Source organism: Oncorhynchus mykiss, chromosome 15 (genome assembly GCF_013265735.2).
Source record: "Oncorhynchus mykiss isolate Arlee chromosome 15, USDA_OmykA_1.1, whole genome shotgun sequence".
Taxonomy (NCBI): domain Eukaryota; kingdom Metazoa; phylum Chordata; class Actinopteri; order Salmoniformes; family Salmonidae; genus Oncorhynchus; species Oncorhynchus mykiss.
Genome location: NC_048579.1, coordinates 66,019,352 through 66,038,069, shown reverse-complemented (window position 1 = coordinate 66,038,069; position 18,718 = coordinate 66,019,352). Strand labels below are relative to the sequence as shown.

At 42.7% G+C, this 18,718-nt stretch overlaps 2 protein-coding genes across 3 annotated transcripts in view; one reads left to right on the top strand and one right to left on the bottom strand.

Annotated features, from left to right (window-relative positions):
- LOC110499708 (bestrophin-3) overlaps positions 1–5,009 on the top strand; it is a 14,839-nt gene extending 9,830 nt beyond the window's left edge. For both annotated transcript variants that reach the window (XM_036944994.1, XM_036944993.1), the window contains exons 7-10: positions 277–429; positions 1,347–1,427; positions 1,591–1,742; positions 3,913–5,009. In XM_036944994.1, the coding sequence (XP_036800889.1) occupies positions 277–429; positions 1,347–1,427; positions 1,591–1,742; positions 3,913–4,870 (1,344 nt within the window). In that variant the 3' untranslated portion in view covers positions 4,871–5,009. The remainder of the gene's footprint in view (positions 1–276; positions 430–1,346; positions 1,428–1,590; positions 1,743–3,912) is intronic.
- A 398-nt stretch (positions 5,010–5,407) lies between these two features.
- On the bottom strand, positions 5,408–16,736 carry LOC118938828 (cathepsin D-like). Its single transcript, XM_036944992.1, has 9 exons — positions 16,613–16,736; positions 16,057–16,237; positions 15,663–15,780; positions 14,791–14,909; positions 13,268–13,467; positions 8,627–8,752; positions 8,006–8,150; positions 6,632–6,730; positions 5,408–5,668 (listed from the first exon to the last, which is right to left on the bottom strand). The coding sequence occupies exons 1-9, from the start codon at positions 16,669–16,671 to the stop codon at positions 5,468–5,470; spliced, it is 1,248 nt and encodes a 415-aa protein (XP_036800887.1). The 5' UTR covers positions 16,672–16,736; the 3' UTR covers positions 5,408–5,467.
- Between the last annotated feature and the right edge of the window lie 1,982 nt (positions 16,737–18,718).

Here is an 18,718-nt window from a genome sequence, read left to right as displayed (position 1 = left end):
GTGTACTTGTAAATAGCTACAAAGACAACCTGTGTAACCATGCTCTCTATTTGTCTTTCCAACTCTCCTTCCCTCTCTCTTCTCTCCCTCCCTCCCTCCCCATCTCTCCTCCCCCCCTCCTCCCCTCTCTCCCTCCCCCTTTCTCTCCCCTCCCTCCCCCTTTCTCTCTCCCCCCTCCTCTCTCCCTCCCCCTTTCTCTCTCCCCCTCCTCTCCCCCTCCCCCTTTCTCTCCTCTCCCTCCCCCTTTCTCTCCCGTCCTCCCCTCCCTCTCTCCAGGTAGTAACCCTGGCCGTCTACACCTTCATCTTTGCCTGTATTATTGGTAGACAGTTCTTGGACCCAGCTCAGGGTTACCCAGGTCATGACCAGGACTTTTACGTTCCCATCTTCACTATGCTACAGTTCTTCTTCTACTCTGGCTGGCTCAAGGTATGACTGACTGACTGACTCACACCAGCTGGCTCAAGGTATGACTGACTGACTGACTGACTGACTGACTGACTGACTCACACCAGCTGGCTCAAAGTATGACTGACTGACTGGCTGACTTTTGGTTTCAACCAGGGAAATTAGATGCCGGTCATCAAACCCCAGTACTGTGGATAACAATGCTGGGGTTGTGATGTTATCATGAAGGTCTAGTGAGAGGGAATGTGTGGTTGCAGAGTGTACAGTACTGTGGATAACAATGCTGGGGTTGTGATGTTATCATGAAGGTCTAGTGAGAGGGAATGTGTGGTTGCAGAGTGTACAGTACTGTGGATAACAATGCTGGGGTTGTGATGTTATCATGAAGGTCTAGTGAGAGGGAATGTGTGGTTGCAGAGTGTACAGTACTGTGGATAACAATGCTGGGGTTGTGATGTTATCATGAAGGTCTAGTGAGAGGGAATGTGTGGTTGCAGAGTGTACAGTACTGTGGATAACAATGCTGGGGTTGTGATGTTATCATGAAGGTCTAGTGAGAGGGAATGTGTGGTTGCAGAGTGTACAGTACTGTGGATAACAATGCTGGGGTTGTGATGTTATCATGAAGGTCTAGTGAGAGGGAATGTGTGGTTGCAGAGTGTACAGTGTCAGTACACAATGTCTGTACAGCTGCTGCACCATGTCTGACAATCAATTTCATTGGATAAAAATGGTGATTTGTCAGGAGGGGAAGTATGGAACCCAAATTCTGTTGACAGTAAGATTATCTATGCCTTGTTTTTTTTTGTTGTGGGATTTAATTTGTCAACCAATGTTGTAAATCCCTGATGTCACATGCCTGTTGTTTGACATCACTTCCTTATCAATTCATTTTTCTGGGATAATGAGCAGTGATGTGAGAGGTCCTTCTCCTTCAGGTTGCTGAGCAGCTCATTAATCCATTTGGAGAGGATGATGACGACTTCGAGGCTAACTGGTGTATCGACAGAAATCTGCAGGTTACTTTCAATCAATCAATCAATCAATCAATCAACCAAACATGTGTTGCAAAGTGCCTTACAGTAACCCAGACTCGTTTTCATGTCTTTCCCAAGCCGATGTTATTGATTGATCTGTCATTTGTGCCAATCGATCATTCAGTCAATACCTGTGTTGTCTCAGGTGTCGTTGATTGCGGTGGATGAGATGCACATGAACTTCCCTCCGATGACTAAAGACATTTACTGGAACGACTCTGAGGCTCTGCCTCCCTACACCCTGGCTGCAGCCGACTACTGCATACCCTCCTTCCTCGGATCCACCAGAGAGTTGGAGTGAGGACATGACAACACGGCCCACACACACGCGCGCACGCACGCACGCACACACACACGCACGCACGCACACACACACACACACACACACACGCACACACACACACACACACACACACACAAATGTATACTCAAGTCCTACGTATGCAAGGACACGTGTAAAAACTCCCATCTCTCCTCAGCTAGATATCTGTCTGAGAGAAGATAGACAAGAGGGCACGACTAGAGAGGATACCGTTTATGTGTCAAATTGACACATTTTATCTAACCGTTTTCCTAGTCTCGTGTTGCCTTACCTTCAAAATCACATTGTTTTTTTCCTAACCTAATTCTCCTAACCTGCTACAAAGAGCCAATTCTGGTCAATTCTGACGAGCTGTATTCACTAATATCCATAAACTGTATACTATCTAGTCAAAACCATTTCTATTCATTAATATTCATAAGCTGTATACTATCTAGTCAAAACCATTACTATTCACTAATATCCATAAACTGTATACTATCTAGTCAAAACCATTACTATTCATTAATATCCACAAGCTGTATACTATCTAGTCTAACATATTCACTAATATCCATAAGCTGTATACTATCTAGTCTAACATATTCACTAATATCCATAACCTGTATACTATCTAGTCTAACATATTCACTAATATCCATAAACTGTATACTATCTAGTCTAACGTATTCACTAATATCCATAAACTGTATACTATCTAGTCTAACGTATTCACTAATATCCATAAACTGTATACTATCTAGTCTAATGTATTCACTAATATCCATAACCTGTATACTATCTAGTCTAACGTATTCACTAATATCCACAAGCTGTATACTATCTAGTCTAATGTATTCACTAATATCCATAAACTGTATACTATCTAGTCAAAACCATCACTATTCACTAATATCCACAAGCTGTATACTATCTAGTCTAACGTATTCACTAATATCCATAACCTGTATACTATCTAGTCTAATGTATTAACTAATATCCATAAACTGTATACTGTCAAGTCTAACGTATTCACTAATATCCATAACCTGTATACTATCTAGTCAAAACCATTACTATTCATTAATATCCATAACCTGTATACTATCTAGTCTAACGTATTCACTAATATCCATAACCTGTATACTATCTAGTCTAATGTATTCACTGTAATATCCATAACCTGTATACTATCTAGTCTAATGTATTCACTAATATCCATAAACTGTATACTATCTAGTCTAACGTATTCACTAATATCCATGAACTGTATACTGTCTAGTCTAACGTATTCACTAATATCCATAAACGGTATACTATCTAGTCTAATGTATTCACTGTAATATCCATAACCTGTATACTATCTAGTCTAACGTATTCACTAATATCCACAAGCTGTATACTATCTAGTCTAAAGTATTCACTGTAATATCCATAAACTGAATACTATCTAGTCTAACATATTCACTAATATCCATAAACGGTATACTATCTAGTCTAACGTATTCACTAATATCCATAAACTGTATACTGTCTAGTCTAACGTATTCACTAATATCCATGAACTGTATACTATCTAGTCTAACGTATTCACTAATATCCATAAACTGTATACTATCTAGTCTAACGTATTCACTAATATCCATAAACTGTATACTATCTAGTCTAACGTATTCATTAATATCCATAAGCTGTATACTATCTAGTCTAACGTATTCATTAATATCCATAAGCTGTATACTATCTAGTCTAACGTATTCACTAATATCCATAACCTGTATACTATCTAGTCTAACGTATTCATTAATATCCATAAGCTGTATACTATCTAGTCTAACGTATTCATTAATATCCATAAGCTGTATACTATCTAGTCTAACGTATTCACTAATATCCATAAACTGTATACTATCAGGTTTAAAGTATTCACTGTAATATCCATAACCTGTATACTATCTAGTCTAACGTATTCACTAATATCCATAAACGGTATACTATCTAGTCTAACGTATTCACTAATATCCATAACCTGTATACTATCTAGTTTAAAGTATTCACTGTAATATCCATAACCTGTATACTATCAAGTCTAACATATTCACTAATATCCATAACCTGTATACTATCTAGTCTAAAGTATTCACTGTAATATCCTCTATCTTTCAGTCTATCGGGCATTTTTCAGTTCGGAGAGGCAGACAAAATGGACATTCACAGACAGGACAGCCACAACAGCAATCACAACTTCCGTCATGGTCGTCAAACGTCAGTCCTGGGGCACGTGCGTAGACTTCTCAGTGTCCAGGATCCCCCAGAGCTCGTCCCTCCTCGGCCCTCCTTCAAACGTCACAGCAGTGAGGCCTTCTTCCCCTTCAGATCTGACTCCCATGACTACCCTGGATCAGACGACCAGGCCTCCCCAGGACCTGATCACTCTCTGTTCCCCAGACCCAACCTCTTTAACTCCCATAACCCCCTCTCGACCAACCACCCTCTGGATACGCTACGGGAGGTTAGTAGTACTCTTTCTTCCCTGGACACTGAGCCCCGTACGCCGTCCTTCACAGACCTGCCTCAGTGGGTGGTAAGTCCACCTGCTTCTTCTGATGATCATGGGGATATTGGTTATGGGGGTGATGGAGGGACGTGTGGGGCGTTATCTGGGGCTCCACAACCCCTGAATCATATAGAGGCCTTCTCCCAACAGACAGGGCATGAGCAGGCCTCAAGTAAGCCTGGGACTCCAGTAGATCTGTCCCCCATTGTGGAGGCTCCGGCCCTGAACACGAATCAGGGCAACAGCTGTACCCAACCGAGGCCCAAGAAGTTGAGCTGGAACGTCCCCAAAGACTGGTGTAAGCCACAGAGACGTCAGCTGTCCTTCCAGTTCTCCAGACAGGGCTCAAAGAGCTCCCTGCACAGCCTGCCTAGTCCTCAAGGCCTAGGGAGGAGGAGAGGCCGAAACACTTCCACAGCCCTCCACTTTCCTGCTGAGCCTGCCCAGTTCCAAGCACTGCAAGTCCCCGAGACAGACATTCTGGAGTCCAATGGTCATGAGAGTGACAAGAAGGACACCAATGACAGCCAAGAGAACAAGGACAAGTCACAATCGGAGAAGTCGTAATGTTCTTCTGACATACAGTCCATATCGACCTGCTGTACGAGTCACTTAACAGGCTCTCTAAGGGTGTACCCAGCATTATTATAATTGACACCCTAATAAACATCAAACGTTTGTTTTATAATAAAATATAATGTATTCAGTCATCGTTCACTGTTAATCATTGTACTCACTCACAAAATGATGCAACAAAAAACAACTGATTGCATTTAAACAATTATTTATTAACTTTAGTAGAATGGAAATGCACAAATTATTCTCAAAAGATGCCAGACAGCCACTGATAAATCTGGACAGACAAACGTTCAGCCTTCCCATGAAGCACTTCTGTCTCAGTGATGATGACAGGAGGTGCAGCATGGTGATTCCATGCATCGCTTCATCCACTCTTCTATCACTATTCTTCCTTCCTTCCTTCCTTCCTTCCTTCCTTCCTTCCTTCCTTCCTTCCTTCCTTCCTTCTTTCTTTCTTTCTTTCTTTCTTTCTTTCTTTCTTTCTTTCTTTCTTTCTTTCTTTCTTTCTTTCCTTCCTTCCTTCCTTCCTTCCTTCCATCATCCATCCATCATCCCTACTTCCATCGCTCCATTTACCCTTCCCATCTATCTATCCATCTCTGCATCCAACGTTGTATAGCGTGTGTGTCTGGCCTTAGCGAAGCCCACCCTGTCCTGTCCCCGGTCATAGATGCTATAGTAATCAGAGAGGAACACGTCCCCTAGGATCCACAGAGGATCCGTCGAGGAGGGCAGATCCTCCCCCTGGAACCCACTGAAACAGATCTCATGATCACCCATCAACTCCTGAAGAGAGGGAGGGAGGAGGGAGAGGAGGAGGAGGGAGGAGGAGGGAGGAGAGAGAGGAGGAGAGAGAACGAGGGAGAGGAGGAGGGAGGAGAGAGAGGAGGATAGAGAAGGAGGGAGAGGAGGAGGGAGGAGGGAGAGGAGGAGGGAGGAGAGAGAGGATGAGGGAGAGAAGGAAAAAGGAGGAGGAGGGAGGAGAGAGGAGGAGAGAGAAGGAGGGAGGAGGGAGAGGAGGAGGGAGAGGAGGAGGGAGGAGAGAGAGGAGGAGGGAGAGAAGGAGAAAGGAGGAGGAGGGAGGAGAGAGGAGGAGAGAGAAGGAGGGAGAGGAGGAGGGAGGAGAGAGGAGGAGAGAGAAGGAGGGAGATGAGGAGGGAGGAGAGAGAAGGAGGAAGCAGAGAGAAGGAGAGAGAAGGAAAGAGAAGGAAAGAGAAGAAGAGAGGAGTGAGTGAGAAGGAGAGAGAAGGAGAGAAGGAGGAAGGAGGGAGAGAAGGAGGGAGAAGGAGAGGAATGGAGAGAAGGAGAGAGAAGTAGAGAGAAGGAGAGAGGAGGGAAGAGAGAGAAGGAGGGAGAGAAGGAGGGAGAAGGAGGGAGAGAAGAAGGGAGAAGGAGAGAGAAGTAGAGAGAAGGAGGGAGAGAGAAGGAGAGAGGAGGGAGGAGAGAGAAGGAGGGAGAGAAGGAGGGAAAAGGAGAGAGAAGTAGAGAGAAGGAGGGAGAGAGAAGGAAGGTAAATGAGGGAGAGAGTGTGTGTCAGAAATATGACAACGATCATAACAACCACTCATCAAATACCATATGTTTTTTGACACAGGCTGACCGTAGGACACAAAAAAATGTATATCTATAATTTATACTGAAATGATTATCACACACAAGTTAAAGTATATACTGTAATAGTATGTATGCCGAAATCTGGAAATATCTCACTTGTCATGTTCATTCACTGTCTGTTGGACCAGTACCCACCCTTTTGACGTAGGACTCAGCAGTGAGCACGTATTCCACCCCGTTGAGCGTGATGGTCACCTGGGGCAGGCTGGAGATTCGGGCGCAGTCAATCAGGTACTGCAACACATTTCCCTCATTGAAAAGCATTGAAGAGAATTTGAATTTCAGTGTACTTCCTGAATCAACTGGAATGTAAATGGTATTGAGCCTCGTGCAGCCCCTGTAACTCTACAGAGACCGGCATGGAATGGGCACACTTCTCCAATGGAGGTGGGGGTAGCTCCTATCACTAGTAGTACTAGTAGTAGTAGTACTAGTAGTAGTAGTAGCAGTAGTAGTAGTAGATGAAGCAGTAGAAGTAGTAGCAGCAATAGTAGCAGGATTAGTAGTAGTAGCAGCAGTAGTAGTAGTAGCAGTAGTAGTAGCAGGATTAGTAGTAGTAGTAGTAGCAGTAGTAGTAGCAGGATTAGTAGTAGTAGTAGTAGTAGTAGTGGTGGTAGTAGCAGTAGTAGAAGTAGCAGTAATAGTAGTAGTAATAGCAGCAGTAGTAGTAGTAGTAGTAGTAGCAGTGGCAGTAACAGCAGTAGTAGCAGTAGTGGTAATAGTAGTATTTGCAGTAGTAGTAGCTGTAGTGGTAATAGTAGTAGTAGCAGCAGTAGTAGTAGTAATAGTAGTAGTAGCAGGAGTAGTAGCAATAGTGGTTATAGTAGTATTTGCAGTGGTAGTAGCTGTAGTAGTAATAGTAGGAATAGCAGCAGCAGTAGTAGCAGTAGTAGTAATAGTAGTAGTAGCAGCAGTAGTGGTTTCCAGTCCCGTCTGCTCTGACTCGGGTACCTGTCTCCAGTCCCTCGTCTTCCCTGCCCTGGATCCCTGCTCTACTGCTTCAATGGATTCCGCTCCAGACCTGCTTACACGGATCCTAATCTCCTTGCCCCCCAGGCTCAGCCTCAGTCCGGATTCCCTACTACCCTGCCATTGATTCCCCTGGACTGCACCCCATCTCCTCCCCCGCTATTCAATAAATACATTGGTTTACCTATCCTGGTCTCCTTGTCTCCTTGTCTCCTCGTCTCCTCGTCTGCATTTGGGTTCACCTGCTCCGCCAGGAGGAGGCAGAGTGGCTCATAATGGCTGGGATGGTATCAAACACGTGGTTGATACATTCCATTGACTTCATCCCTGCACTGCATCTCAGTGCTAGAGATGTCTCTAGAGACCCTGGTTCAATCTCGGGCACTATCACAACTGGCCATGAAAGGGGAGGGCGGCGCACACTTGGCCCAGCATCATCCGGGTTATGGGAGGGTTTGGCCATCATTGTAAAATAAGAATGTGTTCTTAACTGACTTGCCTAGTAAAATAAAAGGCAGTTGGTAGTATATGTTATATTACCTCTCCAATGGAGGTGGGGGTAGCTCCTATCAGCTGTTGTAGAGCGAGGATGTCACGGGTGGGGCCGATGATGAGAGACGTGCCTGTATCAATGACGGCCTGACAGCCGCGGGGACAGAAAGTCAAGGCTCCCTGGACCTGTATGCTGCAGTGGAAGAGGTGGAGCAAAACACGTGTTCAGAACTACAGGAAGATGACCTTTTTTACAAGAATTCAACCTCTAATTCGGCTGCCATTTTGGTTTACTAGGATACAGCAACAAGATGAGACGAAAGGGACTTTTCTGACCAGCGTCCCATTGACTTCCTGACTAGCCATAACCTGCCCTAACCTTAACCTAACCCTTAACCCTGACCCTAACCTTCTTTTAACCAATTCTGAATATTGGTTTGTACGTCACCCACGTCCCCTTAGTTTTCCCCACAGCATCACAATTGAAATCGGGGACAATTCCACCATTTCCCCACTAGATGACCGGACAGCACAACATTCTCCTTTTTCTCAGTCATATCAAATGATCAAACAGCTGCCTCACTCTTGTGGGCAGCCCTACTACTAACTGTGGATGTGTCCCCTGGTTTGACAGAGGGACAACATGATATGAGTTATCCTGGATCTGACCTGGACATCTTGATCTGCCAGTAGCTCTTCAGGGTAACAGGGTTCCAGTTGATGGGTCCACTGTAGAGCGCCTCGTCCATCCCTCCTATTAGCAACTCTCCCCCTGGGTCCCTCGGCATCTTACTCCTGGAAGCAGAAGCAACCAAATTACAATGGGTAAATGGATCAATTCTGCTCCTCTAGATCAGTCAGGGAGAGTGGGATTGGTAGAGACACACTTGTTTCTAGGAAACCATAGACAAAATGCATAAAAACTGGATTAGAGTGTCTGTTTATTGACTGGATTAGAGTGTCTGTTTATTGACTAGATTAGAGTGTCTGTTTATTGACTGGATTAGAGTGTCTGTTTATTGACTGGATTAGAGTGTCTGTGTATTGACTAGATTAGAGTGTCTGTTTATTGACTAGATTAGAGTGTCTGTTTATTGACTAGATTAGAGTGTCTGTTTACTGACTGGATTAGAGTGTCTGTTTATTGACCGGATTAGAGTGTCTGTTTACTGACTGGATTAGAGTGTCTGTTTACTGACTGGATTAGAGTGTCTGTTTACTGACTGGATTAGAGTGTCTGTTTATTGACCGGATTAGAGTGTCTGTTTATTGACTGGATTAGAGTGTCTGTTTATTGACTGGATTAGAGTGTCTGTTTATTGACTGGATTAGAGTGTCTGTTTATTGACTGGATTAGAGTGTCTGTGTATTGACTGGATTAGAGTGTCTGTTTACTGACTGGATTAGAGTGTCTGTTTATTGACTGGATTAGAGTGTCTGTTTATTGACTGGATTAGAGTGTCTGTTTATTGACTGGATTAGAGTGTCTGTTTATTGACTGGATTAGAGTGTCTGTTTATTGATTGGATTAGAGTGTCTGTTTACTGACTGGATTAGAGTGTCTGTTTATTGACTGGATTAGAGTGTCTGTTTATTGACTGGATTAGAGTGTCTGTTTATTGACTGGATTAGAGTGTCTGTTTATTGACTGGATTAGAGTGTCTGTTTATTGACTGGATTAGAGTGTCTGTTTATTGACTGGATTAGAGTGTCTGTTTATTGACTGGATTAGAGTGTCTGTTTATTGACTGGATTAGAGTGTCTGTTTATTGACTGGATTAGAGTGTCTGTTTATTGACCGGATTAGAGTGTCTGTTTATTGACTGGATTAGAGTGTCTGTTTATTGACTAGATTAGAGTGTCTGTTTATTGACTAGATTAGAGTGTCTGTTTATTGACTAGATTAGAGTGTCTGTTTATTGACTAGATTAGAGTGTCTGTTTATTGACTAGATTAGAGTGTCTGTTTATTGACTAGATTAGAGTGTCTGTTTATTGACTAGATTAGAGTGTCTGTTTATTGACTAGATTAGAGTGTCTGTTTATTGACTAGATTAGAGTGTCTGTTTACTGACTGGATTAGAGTGTCTGTTTATTGACCGGATTAGAGTGTCTGTTTATTGACTGGATTAGAGTGTCTGTTTATTGACTGGATTAGAGTGTCTGTTTACTGACTGGATTAGAGAGTCTGTTTATTGACTGGATTAGAGTGTCTGTTTATTGACTGGATTAGAGTGTCTGTTTACTGACTGGATTAGAGTGTCTGTTTATTGACTGGATTAGAGTGTCTGTTTATTGACCGGATTAGAGTGTCTGTTTATTGACTGGATTAGAGTGTCTGTTTACTGACTGGATTAGAGTGTCTGTTTATTGACTGGATTAGAGTGTCTGTTTATTGACTGGATTAGAGTGTCTGTTTATTGACTGGATTAGAGTGTCTGTTTACTGACTGGATTAGAGTGTCTGTTTACTGACTGGATTAGAGTGTCTGTTTACTGACTGGATTAGAGTGTCTGTTTACTGACTGGATTAGAGTGTCTGTTTACTGACTGGATTAGAGTGTCTGTTTACTGACTGGATTAGAGTGTCTGTTTATTGACTGGATTAGAGTGTCTGTTTATTGACTGGATTAGAGTGTCTGTTTACTGACTGGATTAGAGTGTCTGTTTACTGACTGGATTAGAGTGTATGTTTATTGACTGGATTAGAGTGTATGTTTATTGACTGGATTAGAGTGTCTGTTTATTGACTGGATTAGAGTGTCTGTTTATTGACTGGATTAGAGTGTCTGTTTATTGACTGGATTAGAGTGTCTGTTTATTGACTGGATTAGAGTGTCTGTTTATTGACTAGATTAGAGTGTATGTTTATTGACTGGATTAGAGTGTCTGTTTATTGACTGGATTAGAGTGTCTGTTTATTGACTGGATTAGAGTGTCTGTTTATTGACTAGATTAGAGTGTCTGTTTATTGACTGGATTAGAGTGTCTGTTTACTGACTAGATTAGAGTGTCTGTTTATTGACTGGATTAGAGTGTCTGTTTATTGACTGGATTAGAGTGTCTGTTTATTGACTGGATTAGAGTGTCTGTTTATTGACCGGATTAGAGTGTCTGTTTATTGACTGGATTAGAGTGTCTGTTTATTGACTGGATTAGAGTGTCTGTTTATTGACTGGATTAGAGTGTCTGTTTATTGACTGGATTAGAGTGTCTGTTTATTGACTGGATTAGAGTGTCTGTTTATTGACTGGATTAGAGTGTCTGTTTATTGACTGGATTAGAGTGTCTGTTTATTGACTAGATTAGAGTGTATGTTTATTGACTGGATTAGAGTGTCTGTTTATTGACTGGATTAGAGTGTCTGTTTATTGACTGGATTAGAGTGTCTGTTTATTGACTAGATTAGAGTGTCTGTTTATTGACTGGATTAGAGTGTCTGTTTACTGACTAGATTAGAGTGTCTGTTTATTGACTGGATTAGAGTGTCTGTTTATTGACTGGATTAGAGTGTCTGTTTATTGACTGGATTAGAGTGTCTGTTTATTGACCGGATTAGAGTGTCTGTTTATTGACTGGATTAGAGTGTCTGTTTATTGACTGGATTAGAGTGTCTGTTTATTGACTGGATTAGAGTGTCTGTTTATTGACTGGATTAGAGTGTCTGTTTATTGACTGGATTAGAGTGTCTGTTTACTGACTAGATTAGAGTGTCTGTTTACTGACTGGATTAGAGTGTCTGTTTATTGACTGGATTAGAGTGTCTGTGTATTGACTGGATTAGAGTGTCTGTTTATTGACTGGATTAGAGTGTCTGTTTACTGACTGGATTAGAGTGTCTGTTTATTGACTGGATTAGAGTGTCTGTTTATTGACCGGATTAGAGTGTCTGTTTATTGACTAGATTAGAGTGTCTGTTTATTGACTAGATTAGAGTGTCTGTTTATTGACTAGATTAGAGTGTCTGTTTATTGACTAGATTAGAGTGTCTGTTTATTGACTAGATTAGAGTGTCTGTTTATTGACTAGATTAGAGTGTCTGTTTATTGACTAGATTAGAGTGTCTGTGTATTGACTGGATTAGAGTGTCTGTTTATTGACTAGATTAGAGTGTCTGTTTATTGACTAGATTAGAGTGTCTGTTTATTGACTAGATTAGAGTGTCTGTTTATTGACTGGATTAGAGTGTCTGTGTATTGACTGGATTAGAGTGTCTGTTTATTGACTAGATTAGAGTGTCTGTTTATTGACTAGATTAGAGTGTCTGTTTACTGACTAGATTAGAGTGTCTGTTTATTGACTAGATTAGAGTGTCTGTTTATTGACTGGATTAGAGTGTCTGTGTATTGACTGGATTAGAGTGTCTGTTTATTGACTAGATTAGAGTGTCTGTTTATTGACTAGATTAGAGTGTCTGTTTATTGACTAGATTAGAGTGTCTGTTTATTGACTAGATTAGAGTGTCTGTTTATTGACTAGATTAGAGTGTCTGTTTATTGACTGGATTAGAGTGTCTGTGTATTGACTGGATTAGAGTGTCTGTTTATTGACTAGATTAGAGTGTCTGTTTATTGACTAGATTAGAGTGTCTGTTTACTGACTAGATTAGAGTGTCTGTTTATTGACTAGATTAGAGTGTCTGTTTATTGACTGGATTAGAGTGTCTGTGTATTGACTGGATTAGAGTGTCTGTTTATTGACTAGATTAGAGTGTCTGTTTATTGACTGGATTAGAGTGTCTGTTTATTGACTAGATTAGAGTGTCTGTTTATTGACTAGATTAGAGTGTCTGTTTATTGACTAGATTAGAGTGTCTGTTTATTGACTAGATTAGAGTGTCTGTTTATTGACTAGATTAGAGTGTCTGTTTATTGACTAGATTAGAGTGTCTGTTTACTGACTGGATTAGAGTGTCTGTTTACTGACTGAACTGAAAAATGTACCCCATAACCGAGGTAAATTGTTCCAAGAAACCACTTTTTCTGGACAAACTATGTTTACAAAACTGTAGTGTTTACATTAATTCTTATTATTTCCAGAGATACACAACATCCTGAAATATATGTAGATATCTTTGTTAGAAAGAAAACTATATTTCCCTTGACGGAGTAATACTAAATGTAAAAAAATGCTAAATTTACCCCACTCTCCCCGACCATTATCAAGTTTTAGCCTACAGTAACCTGTAGGTCTGTGTGCCTGGGTAGTGTCCTTTACCATCATCATCATCATCATCAATAACAACATCATGATGGGTAGACAGTCAGATATACTCTGTGGTCCTGGGTAGTGTATATGTGTTCTGTACCTACTTGCTGAGGTAGAAGGAGAAGATGGGTTGGTCCACAGACTTCTGGTTCATGATGCTGTCGAAAACGGGCGTCCCCAGTTCCTCAGCCAGGGAGGGGTACCCCAAGCCCAGCACCCCGTCAAACTTAGCCATGACAAAAACAAAACCTGGCTCGTACACCGACTCTCCGAACTCCTGGTTTTTCACCGTCAACGGGCCAATCTGGACAACCACAGGGACGTGTCAGGTGGATGAATGACTGTATATATGTCCTCCCACACCTGATAAACTAGATAACGTTGGACAACCACAGGGACGTGTCAGGTGAATGAATGACTGTATATATGTCCTCCCACACCTGATAAACTAGATAACGTTGGACAACCACAGGGACGTGTCAGGTGAATGAATGACTGTATATATGTCCTCCCACACCTGATAAACTAGATAACGTTGGACAACCACAGGGACGTGTCAGGTGAATGAATGACTGTATATATGTCCTCCCACACCTGATAAACTAGATAACGTTGGACAACCACAGGGACGTGTCAGGTGAATGAATGACTGTATATATGTCCTCCCACACCTGATAAACTAGATAACGTTGGACAACCACAGGGACGTGTCAGGTGAATGAATGACTGTATATATGTCCTCCCACACCTGATAAACTAGATAACGTTGGACAACCACAGGGACGTGTCAGGTGGATGAATGACTGTATATATGTCCTCCCACACCTGATAAACTAGATAACGTTGGACAACCACAGGGACGTATCAGGTAAATGAATGACTGTATATATGTCCTCCCACACCTGATAAACTAGATAACGTTGGACAACCACAGGGACGTGTCAGGTGAATGAATGACTGTATATATGTCCTCCCACACCTGATAAACTAGATAACGTTGGACAACCACAGGGACGTGTCAGGTGAATGAATGACTGTATATATGTCCTCCCACACCTGATAAACTAGATAACGTTGGACAACCACAGGGACGTATCAGGTGAATGAATGACTGTATATATGTCCTCCCACACCTGATAAACTAGATAACGTTGGACAACCACAGGGACGTGTCAGGTGAATGAATTACTGTATATATGTCCTCCCACACCTGATAAACTAGTTAACGGTGCATTGTATACGTGATGCTGTCATACCAGCCAACGGCTCAATCCTTTCAAAACATTTACACCTTCTAAAGTAAACAAAGCATCAGGAAACAATGTTGCCCCCCACAAATGATGCAGCCCTCCCCCCCTCCTCTATTGCAAGACCCATCATTCACCCACGTTTAGTTAAAATAGTGCCAGTGCTGTTAGAGACATCGCATATGAGCCTAATGTATGAACGGAGACAGATCCACAGTCATCTCCCCGATTTCATCGTGGGGGACAATGATATATACCATCTAATGATATCATATGTGTTTACTACAATCCCCACTGGAAGCTGAGCTGACAGAAACAACACTGTAATTAATTTGGGAAAGTGGGCAGTACAGGGATAGGGGCTGGGAATATTGTGTCACCTTGAGGACTTCCCTGCCCATGATGCCCAGCATGTGTCCCTTGCCATAGTGGATACCAAACATCCTGCCGTCGTGGGTGAACGTGCTGGACTCAAAGGCCTTGAACTTGCGGTGCATGCCTGGAGAGAAAGAGAGAGAGAGAGAGAGAGAGAGAGGGATAGAGGGAGAGAGGGGGGTGGGAGAGAGAGAGAGAGAGAGAGAGAGAGAGAAAGAGAGAGGGATAGAGGGAGGGAGGGAGAGAGAGAGAGAGAGAGAGAGAGGGGGGGAGAGGGAGAGAGAGAGAGACAGAGAGAGAGAGAGAGAAAGAGAGAGGGATAGAGGGAGGGAGAGAGAGAGAGAGAGAGAGAGAGAGAGAGGGGGGTGGAAGAGAGGGAGAGAGAGAGAGAGGGATAGAGGGAGGGAGGGAGGGAGTGAGAGAGAGAGAGAGAGAGAGAGAGAGGAAAAGACGGGAATAGAGGGAGGAAGGGAGTGGGAGGAAGGGAGGGAGGGAGGGAGAGAGAGGGAGAAGGAGAGAGAGAGAGAAAGGGTGGAACACAGTGACCTATAGAGGCCAGTCTGCTCTTGGCTGTGTCACACAGTCAGCAGATAAACACTGACTCTAGATAAACAGGAATACATTAGTCTGTTTGGAACAGATTCTAAAAAGATATGATGGAGAAGGTACATCTGTTTTATAGTGTGGTCCAGTACCAAAAAACAGATTGGATTAAGCACAGAAATACAAATGTCTGTTTACCCGTAAATACATGTCACATGACCATAATACATCTTGCTCTTTGGTACCATTCAGATAAACATGATTGTTGTAAAATAGTTATTTTGCCCCCTAGGTGTAGGTTCCGTTAATCCCCAGCTGTGTTCTGAAGTCTCACCACAGGCCTCTGAGACGCAGTAAGAGGATGGGACCCACAGGTCAGACGATCCCGTATCAAACACTACGGTGAAGTTCTGTTTCGGGGTACCCAGGCTGATCAGTCCATAGTACTGGGCCTGGACAATCACACACAGTGAACACATTGGCATTTGTCCATTCGTGTATTCTGAAATCTATACAGTGTGTTGGATCAACTCTTCAGAAATGTAGAGGTCGGACTTCAACACAGTGACACGATAAAAGTACGATAACGTGTTTTGATGTTTTTCAATATACTGGACTGATGATTGTTTTTCTCTCTTGTTCTCTCTCCATATAATACACCAGACACCACAACAGAGTCCCTTGGTAGGGAACCAGCAGTTATTACACTTCCATTCAGTCCCACTTACATCCATGAAGTTGTAGAGCCTCTCGCTGCTCTTACCCAGCCTGAGAGAGGGGATACCAGGGGGGTAACACTGGGCGTACCTCCGGTTGAACACATCAGGCTGGTGGTCCCTCATGAAGTCCTCCAGGCGATTGGAGGCTCTCAGCTGGGTACGCACAGAGAGCATCTGACGCAGGGGGATCCTGGACCGAACACACTCAGGTTGGTGGCCATACTGAGATAGTTTAGATACAGTACACTTGTAGATGCTTCAATAAGGACCAGAAAGGAACTTTTTCCTCCACCAGCAAGTCAGACTTTCGTCTGCTGAAGGTAATGTGTCCCCGATTGAAAGCCTCTTTCATTCCTCACTTACTTCTTATAATGATTCTAATCAGGGTCGGGACAGATTATATATTTTTGGGGTTAGGGGCCCCCTGGGAACGTGCCCGCTCTGGAATCCGAACCTGATTCTCAGGCATTACCATAAATATTCAAGTAGGGCAAAAATATTATTTTCAAGTATCTTGAAAGGTTTTCAAACAAAGGACAAATGTTTAGGATCTGTCAGTTCTTACCTGATCAGCCCATGTGCAGTCCAGGAACAGCAGATCAGCGTCAACACAGTCCACCTCATCCTGACTGGTAGTGTCTGTCAGTGGCGGCTGTAGACACAACGGACTGGCTGCCGTTCAGCACTGAGAGGAAAGGTAGGAGGTGAAAATGGGTGGATCTCATTTCCTTGATTCCTCACGTCCTCTCTTTATGCCTCCTCTGAATTCTCATTCAATGGATTTGGAGGTGAGGAGTCAGAGAAACGCAATTGATATTCTCCCATGGACTTCTGATCCCAGTAAGACCAGCCCTAACACAGCCCAGCATATCCCTCCAGGGGAAATGACAGTGAGACAGTAAAACTACGAGGATCTATGTGTTATGGATGTGTAACGTCCAGGATTGATTGATGCATTCTTGAATGTTTTCAAGTGGATATTGTACTTCCTTGATTCTGGGTATTTGAGATTGTTGGATTCCCAAATATACATAAAAACACCTCCCATATTAGTCTAAACATCTATCCGGATACTTTTACCAGACTCTCAGGTTGAGGTGACCGAGACCTGCTATTGGTGTTCACGTTAGGTAAATACCTGTGTTTACTAGAGATCAAAGAGTCAATCAGACGATAACCAAAAGCAGCTTGGGTAGTACAATGTGTACAGAAGAGATTTAGATGTCAAAGTCAAACGCGTGATAGTCTTCTTGTCATGGTGTTAATGTTAAAAATAGAGTCATGTTCTTAACATTATAGTACATCTATATCCTTCATATGTTATAGTACATTTGGGCTTCCGGGTGGCGCAGCGGTCTAAGGCATTGCATCTCAGTGCAATAGGTGAACACTACAGGCCCTGGTTGGAATCCAGGCTGTATCACATCTGGCCGTGATTGGGAGTCCCCATTGGGCGTCGCACAATTGACCCAGCGTCGTCCAGGTTTGGCCGCCATTGTAAATAAGAGTTAGTTCTTAACTGACTTAGCTAGTTAAATAAAAACAATTATATATCCTTAATATGTTACAGTGTCATCAATACAATTAATATGTTATAGTAAGTACATGTACAGTTGAAGTGGGAAGTTTACATACACTTAGGTTGGAGTCATTAAAACTAGTTTTTCAACCACTTGACATCATGTGTTGTCTGTTCACACTGCTATGCTTTATCTTGGCCAGGTCGCAGTTGTAAATGAGAACTTGTTCTCAACTGGCCTACCTGGTTAAATAAAGGTGAAATAAAAAACATTAAAAAATCATGGGAAAATCTAAAGAAATCAGCCAGGACCTTAGAAAAAGATTTGTAGACTTCCACAAGTCTGGTTCGTCCTTGGGAGCAATTTCCAAACGCCTGAAGGTACCGTATTCATCTGTACAAACAATAGTACACAAGTATAAACACCATGGGACCACGCAGCCATCATACTGCTCAGGAAGGAGACGCGTTCTGTCTCCTAGAGATGAACGTACTTTGGTGCGAAAAGTGCAAATCAATCCCAGAACAACAGCAGAAGTATCTATAACAACACTCTCTCTTCTTCTCTCCCTTCCTCCCTCTATTCCTCTGTCTCTCCCTCCTTCCCACTCCCTCCCTCTGTCTTTTCCTCTCTCTCACTCCCTCTATCCCGCTCTCTTTAGTACGTTCTTGTGAAGATGCTGGAAGAAACAGGCACAGACGTATCTATATCCACAGTAAAACGAGTACTATATTGATATAACCTGAAAGGCAGCTCTGCAAGAAGGAAGTCACTGCTCCAAAACCGCCATAAAAAAGCCAGACTACAGTTTAAAATTGCACATGGAGACAAAGATCGTACTTTTTTGAGAAATGTCCTCTGGTGTGATGAAACAAAAATAGACCTGTTAGGCCATAATGACCATCGTTCTGTTTGGAGGAAAAAGGGGGAGGCTTGCAAGCCGAAGAACACCATCCCAACCGTGAAGCACAGGAGTGGCAGCATCATGTTGTGGGGGTGCTTTGCTGCAGGAGGGACTGGTGCACTTCACAAAATAGATGGCATCATGAGGCAGGAAAATGATGTGGATATACTGAAGCAACATCAAGACATCAGTTAAAGTTAAAGCTTGGTTGCAAATGGGTCTTCCAAATGGACAATGACCAAGCATA

What these genes read in the sequence shown, in the direction of transcription:
- LOC118938828 (XM_036944992.1), bottom strand. Translation starts at nt 16,671, where the DNA reads ATGAGGTGGACTGTGTTGACGCTGATCTGCTGTTCCTGGACTGCACAT. An exon ending in GGCTCTACAACTTCATGGAT is followed by an intron (nt 15,781 to 16,056) that starts GTAAGTGGGACT and finishes GTGATTGTCCAG; the next exon opens with GCCCAGTACTATGGACTGAT. An exon ending in TTCTCCTTCTACCTCAGCAA is followed by an intron (nt 8,753 to 13,267) that starts GTAGGTACAGAA and finishes TTCTGCTTCCAG; the next exon opens with GAGTAAGATGCCGAGGGACC.